This window comes from Mercurialis annua, linkage group LG4, assembly GCF_937616625.2.
Source record: "Mercurialis annua linkage group LG4, ddMerAnnu1.2, whole genome shotgun sequence".
Lineage (NCBI taxonomy): Eukaryota > Viridiplantae > Streptophyta > Magnoliopsida > Malpighiales > Euphorbiaceae > Mercurialis > Mercurialis annua.
In genome coordinates, this window is record NC_065573.1 from 34,410,859 (window position 1) to 34,416,962 (window position 6,104).

The 6,104-nt window shown below is 29.0% G+C and overlaps 1 protein-coding gene across 1 annotated transcript; it reads left to right on the top strand.

Moving 5' to 3' along the window:
- The first annotated feature begins 2,633 nt into the window (after positions 1-2,633).
- Positions 2,634-4,796, top strand: LOC126678921 (60S ribosomal protein L7a-2). The gene is made up of 7 exons (XM_050373836.2): positions 2,634-2,739; positions 3,015-3,062; positions 3,163-3,364; positions 3,504-3,673; positions 3,988-4,116; positions 4,208-4,300; positions 4,480-4,796. The coding sequence occupies exons 1-7, from the start codon at positions 2,737-2,739 to the stop codon at positions 4,609-4,611; spliced, it is 777 nt and encodes a 258-aa protein (XP_050229793.1). The 5' UTR covers positions 2,634-2,736; the 3' UTR covers positions 4,612-4,796.
- The last annotated feature ends 1,308 nt before the right edge of the window (positions 4,797-6,104 follow it).

The following is a 6,104-nucleotide window of genomic DNA, read 5'->3' on the forward strand; positions in this document are numbered from 1 at the left end:
AGAGGTACTATCCGCTAGCTAGGGACAACATCCCAAGGAGCTATACATCACATAGGGCGCAACGATAAAATCCACAACTGCAATATCGCATATCCTATCACAAAGTTGGCCTCGGAACGTAAAAGGAGGCTCTCTCGGAATCTGACACCGAAAGGTCCGAGCTACGAATGTATGTAATACATTATACATGCGTGTAAGCGCGCGCACACTCACATCTATGTATTTTTATATTGTAAAAAAATTGATAATAAAAATATAATCATTTCTTAAGTGATACTTACTTTTTAAATTACCGTCCTTCATTTATCCAATATCTTTTTTTTAAGGCTTAATTCCTTAAAACCCCCCCACCTTGCATTTTTTCTTCGTTTATACCCTGACCTTGTAAAAACACCATTTGTACCCAATTTTGGGTTTTTATGTTTCATCCCTACCCAAAAGCATTAAATTGTACTCTTTTCTTTTGGAAAAGAGTTTAAAACAAACTTTTTTCTATTTTAAAATATACAAATAAATCCTTAAACTTAAAAAATAATCAAATACATCCAAATAATTAATTAATTTTTTTAATTTTATAAAATAATAAAAAAATTAAAAAATAATTATTATTTTTAATTTTTTTGTCGGAAATATTTTTTAAAAAAACTAAAAAAAAATTAAAAAATTAAAAAAATCGGAAATATTTTTTAAAAAATTAAAAAAAATTATTATTATTTTTAATTTTTTTTTGAAGATGGTATTTTTGTACTATTAATAACATTAATATCTAATTAGTATATAAGTTAAAAATGAAGGATTGTTTTAAACTCTTTTTCAAATGAAAAGAGTACAATTTAATGCTTTTGGGTAGAGATGAAACATAAAAACTCAAATTGGGTACAAATGGTGTTTTTACAAGGTCAGGGTATAAACGAAAAAAAAATATAAGGTGGGGGTTTTTTAAGAAATTAAGCCTTTTTATAATTAGGTCACTTATCCTTCATTACTTCATTTAAGATTTGTTTATTCTCAATGATTGTTACCTCTGTCAATTTATGATAGGGTGACGCTATTGTAAGAATAACAGTGCATAATAATAAAGTACAAAATTTTATTTGGACACAGTCATTAAGAAAGAAAGAAATTTCAATATAATTTTTTTTTGTCAAAATAAAAAATTATTGTTCAATTTTATAATTATTACTCCAAAAATATTGTCGCTTTTCTTGATATTATATATTTATTAATTTCAAAATAACATATATCTATAAATTATTGTTGTTGTTTTATGATTATATATAAATATTTTCGTAAGAGTTTAAACATTTAATTACACATATTTTTAACACTTAATATAAATAATAATAATAAAATCTTATTTGTACTTTAAAATAATTTATTTTTAAAATATTTTTAAAATAATACCTTTTTACTATTTAAAGATAATTAATTTTAATTTATAATTTTGTAACACATCGCAATTTGTATGATGAATTTTTAGCGACAATATTAATTTTATTTACAAGTCAAAATCATAAATAAAAAATTTCAAATAAATAAACCATATGGGCTAAATCAACAACAGTAAAGTGACTATGCGGAAACAATAAATCAGAACTTATAAGTAAAATTAAAACCTTATCAACCCGTCATGAACTTGCTGGTGCTTTGATAGAATAATGTCTAGCGCTAATACCATTTGAGGTATAACCTATAGGTTGAAATTGTTAATTATAAGCAATGTGGGAATTGTGTACGACAAATAAATATTTTTTCTAAAAATGCAGTCAATCATATTATATATATAAAAAATAACATACGTAGTAATAATGGGTAAATTAAGAATGACAATCGCTTTTTCTATTTGTAAAATTTGGCGACTCTACTATTGATGTTTTAAAAATCAATCCGGCAGTCAAACCAGTGCGGCCTCCGATTTCCGGTTCAACTATTGATTGAACCGATTAAATAAAATTAAAAATTTGGACTTGGTCAATGGCGCACTACTAATGCAATCCAACTTAATTTGATCAAATCTAATTGCACCAGACTTTTGATTTGTAAAATTAATTTGAACGGATAGGTAATTAGTTTTCAGTTCAACCAGTGGAGTCGACTGTTTGATTTTGTTATTTAATCATCTCTTAAAATTAAAATTAAACAAATTAAAATGACTAACAAACAAAGGAGTCAGTATGAATCTATTTTATCAGTAATTTTTCGGCCCATGACACCTGTTTTCAGAAAATACTAAATTAAATTTAAGAGAATTGATAATTAATAAAACAAATATAATTTTATTAATTATTATTACATTTTTAATATTATAAAAATTAATTTTTAAACTATATTTGATTTAAGATACATTTTGCAGAAAAATAAAAAAAATACAATTTTCCCACTATTGCACATACACTTATTCTTAAAATTGATTTAATTTATATTAGAATTATTTTTAATAAGCTAATTGATAAAAATTAATTAATTTATAACTTGCATCATTAAATTTGATAAATTAATTTGAGTTATGAAAAAGTAAAAAAGAAGTCTACTAGAGTCGATCTAAATAAAAAATTTAAATAATCATTCCAATAAAATAAAAAATAAAAGTTAAGAGGCCAAACCTAATTTGAGGGTTTGGGCTTATACCTTTCCTTCACATGGTATAAAAACCCTCATTAACCAACTTTCTTCTTCTTCGACTGCCGGCTTCCAGTACACCCTCACCCTCCGATCCGTTCATATTCCCCGTTATCCATGGTACGTTACTTCATTTCATTTCTATTTTTTGTTGAGCTCATTCTATTTGCTTATCTCAATATATTATTTAGTTTATTAGATTTTGGATAAACTGCTTGAATTTTATGTTTCATTGATGTGAAATTATTAAGAGCAATAGAACCGCAATAATCTGAGTTCAGAATTAGGTCTGACTTGAATTTCTTGATATTTTAGCCACTCATACTGCTGATCTCACCTCTGGTTTGGATGAGTTAGGTTATATTCATATCTGTTTATCTGTATGCATTTTACAGGCTCCCAAAAGAGGTGTGAAGGCCCCAGCCTTGGCGAAGAAGAAACCGGTTAGTAATCTTTTATCAGACTGGTTTTTTTTACGCTAGTTGTATGGATAATAATTCTTTGTGATTAAACTGATTGTTTTGTTACCTTCGATAACTGCAGGAAAAGGTTTTAAATCCTTTGTTTGAAAAGAGGCCGAAGCAATTTGGAATTGGTGGTGCTCTGCCACCTAAGAAGGACTTGACCAGATTTGTCAAGTGGCCCCATGTTGTTCGTATTCAGAGGCAAAGGAGAATCCTGAAGCAGCGTTTGAAGGTTCCTCCTGCTGTTAACCAGTTCACAAAGACGCTCGACAAGAACCTTGGTATGATTTTCATTACTGTCCTAGAAAGAAAATCTATTAGGATTTTGTTTTATTTCGGTGCCATGAATGTTAATGTGGTATGAACCGTGCTCATGAATATTCTGTTTTTGGCTTAATTGTCCTGATATGTTTTTGTCAGCCACCCAACTCTTCAAGTTATTGCTCAAGTATAGACCTGAAGACAAGGCAGCTAAGAAGGAAAGGCTTGTTCTAAGAGCACAGGCTGAAGCTGAGGGAAAAACCGTGGAATCAAAGAAGCCTATTGTTGTCAAATATGGGCTTAACCATGTTACTTACCTCATTGAGCAGGTATACATTTATCCATCTGCACGTTGGCTAACTTAATGATAATGCATAATTTCAACAATTTTTTTATTAGATTTGTGGGGCAGTCCTAGTGGTAAGGTAGCAATTTGAGGATGCTTTAGCAAATTATGTTTTGAACTTGATACATTTAGCCGTCACTTTCTCGTGCTTTTGATAAGCACATTACTATTTCTGCATTCTCTCAATTACCCATTTTAATATTTTTGTCCGCTACTTCTGTACTCTTATGATTGCTTTGGCTCATCGTATATTGTTTTTAATTATTTGTCATAACCAACCTTCTTTTATTCATGTAGAACAAGGCTCAGCTTGTAATTATTGCTCATGATGTTGATCCAATTGAGCTTGTTGTTTGGTTGCCTGCCTTGTGCCGGAAAATGGAGGTCCCATATGCAATTGTCAAGGGCAAATCTCGACTTGGAGCTGTAAACTTTTTGCACCATTTCCTCCTATTTATGATCATTAAATTACTCTGTTCCGGTAAACTGACATTTTTTTCCGCAAAAAAACAAACAGATCGTCCACCAAAAGACTGCTGCAGCTTTGTGCCTTACATCAGTAAAGAATGAAGACAAATTGGAATTCAGCAAGATTTTAGAGGCAGTTAAGGTAATGCATGGCACCCGTGTGGTAACCTTTAGGTTTTTAATGCAATTGCATATGTATCATACAATATTTGACAGTCTTTGAACCTGTTTGTTTGGATTGTTAGCGTGGTCTACCTTTTTCTGACAAACGTCTCCTTTTACCCTAATTTAAGTTCTTACATTCCTTATTGTTAATGTTAGGCCAACTTTAATGACAAATTTGACGAGCATCGCAAGAGGTGGGGTGGTGGCATCATGGGATCCAAATCTCAAGCGAAAACTAAAGCTAAGGAGAGAGTCTTAGCCAAAGAAGCTGCACAGAGAATGAATTAAGGCTCCAGCGCAGTATAGAAGTTTAAATCCTGAATGTAACATCTGAAGATGATGAATTTTGCAGTTTAATTTTGATTGCACTGTTTTTTTTTTCAATGACAAGCTCTTCGTCCATCTTGTAGCTCAGATAATTTTCACTATAAACTTTATTTAGATGGTGTGAGAAAAGAATATTTATAGGCTTATTATTCTGTTTGTCTGTTCCACAGTTGAGTTTTCCTTTTCTTGTCTTATTTGGTTATGTTTAGTGTGATTGATTAGGTTCAGAGATGGGGTCTAAATGTTTTCAAAATCAAATTGGCTAAACTTATTTTGGGTCCTATACTAAATGTTTAATGAACAAAGGATCAATTTATCCCCTCAATTTGGCATGAAAAGTTGAAGTAGAAAACCTTTAGAGCATCTCCAATGCAATGCTAAAATGGAGTGCTAATTCTATAATTTAGCATTAAGTCTTAAAATGCAATTCCAATGCAGTGCTATAGTTTGTGGTAAATTTAGCATATGCTATATCACGTGCTAAATTTAGCACAGACTATAGCATATGCTAAACTACAACAACCAATAGCATTTCTTTATTAATTACAATTTTACCACGGTTTGTTTTTTTGCATTTACTATTTTAATATTTTTACCTTTTTACTTTCTTCATTTCAAATTTTGTGCTTCAATTTAATTTTCCGGTCTCGATTTGATTTTTTAATAGCAGACCATATATTAATATAATAAAAAAATTTATATAATTTATTTTTATAGGTTCATCGATTCTTTTAATTATTTCTTTTAAAAAGCTCATTATTATATCAAAAAAATTACATTAATTTTTGTTTAAAAAATTATCAAATAATTAGAAATTAATAAAATTTAGAGATAATTATCTTAATAAATAATTATAACACTTATTTTCAATTTTGTGCATTGGAGGAAAAATTAGAATGCTATGCTATTTATAGCATTTTACCACTTTTTCATGCTAAATTTAGCAAAAAAAATAGCACTCCATTGGAGATGCTCTTACACCTTATATTTTGGATTTGTCAAAATGGATTCAATCGCTCTTTGAATGAGATACATTTTTTGGTTTACTCTCATCTAAAAAAATAAGACGCTTTTTGGTTTTGATAGTGGTTTTTTACGGCAAAAAATTTAAAATGGTTATTTCTATATACTTTTTTAAAATTGCTAATACATAATAATTAAAAAAAGGCAATATTAATTATTCAATAAATCATAATAGTAATTTTTTATTTAATTTGTATTAATTATCACTAATTTTTTAAAATCAAAAACCATAACAAAAATACCCTTTATACAAAACAAAAACAATTTACAGAAAAAAGATAATATCATTTCGCCGGAAAAAATTAAAACCTTTTCGACAAAAATAAAAAACTTTTCCAGCAGTGTTCCACGTCACACTGATGGAACAGACCCATTGGTTCTGTTTATCACAGGCGAGAAATATTAAGAGAATGACTACAAATTATGATTTT

Bases quoted from the DNA above. Each gene is read 5' to 3' on its own strand.
- LOC126678921 (XM_050373836.2), top strand. The intron at 3,674-3,987 runs GTATACATTTAT...TTATTCATGTAG, and splicing joins TTACTTACCTCATTGAGCAG to AACAAGGCTCAGCTTGTAAT. The intron at 4,301-4,479 runs GTAATGCATGGC...TGTTAATGTTAG, and splicing joins AGATTTTAGAGGCAGTTAAG to GCCAACTTTAATGACAAATT.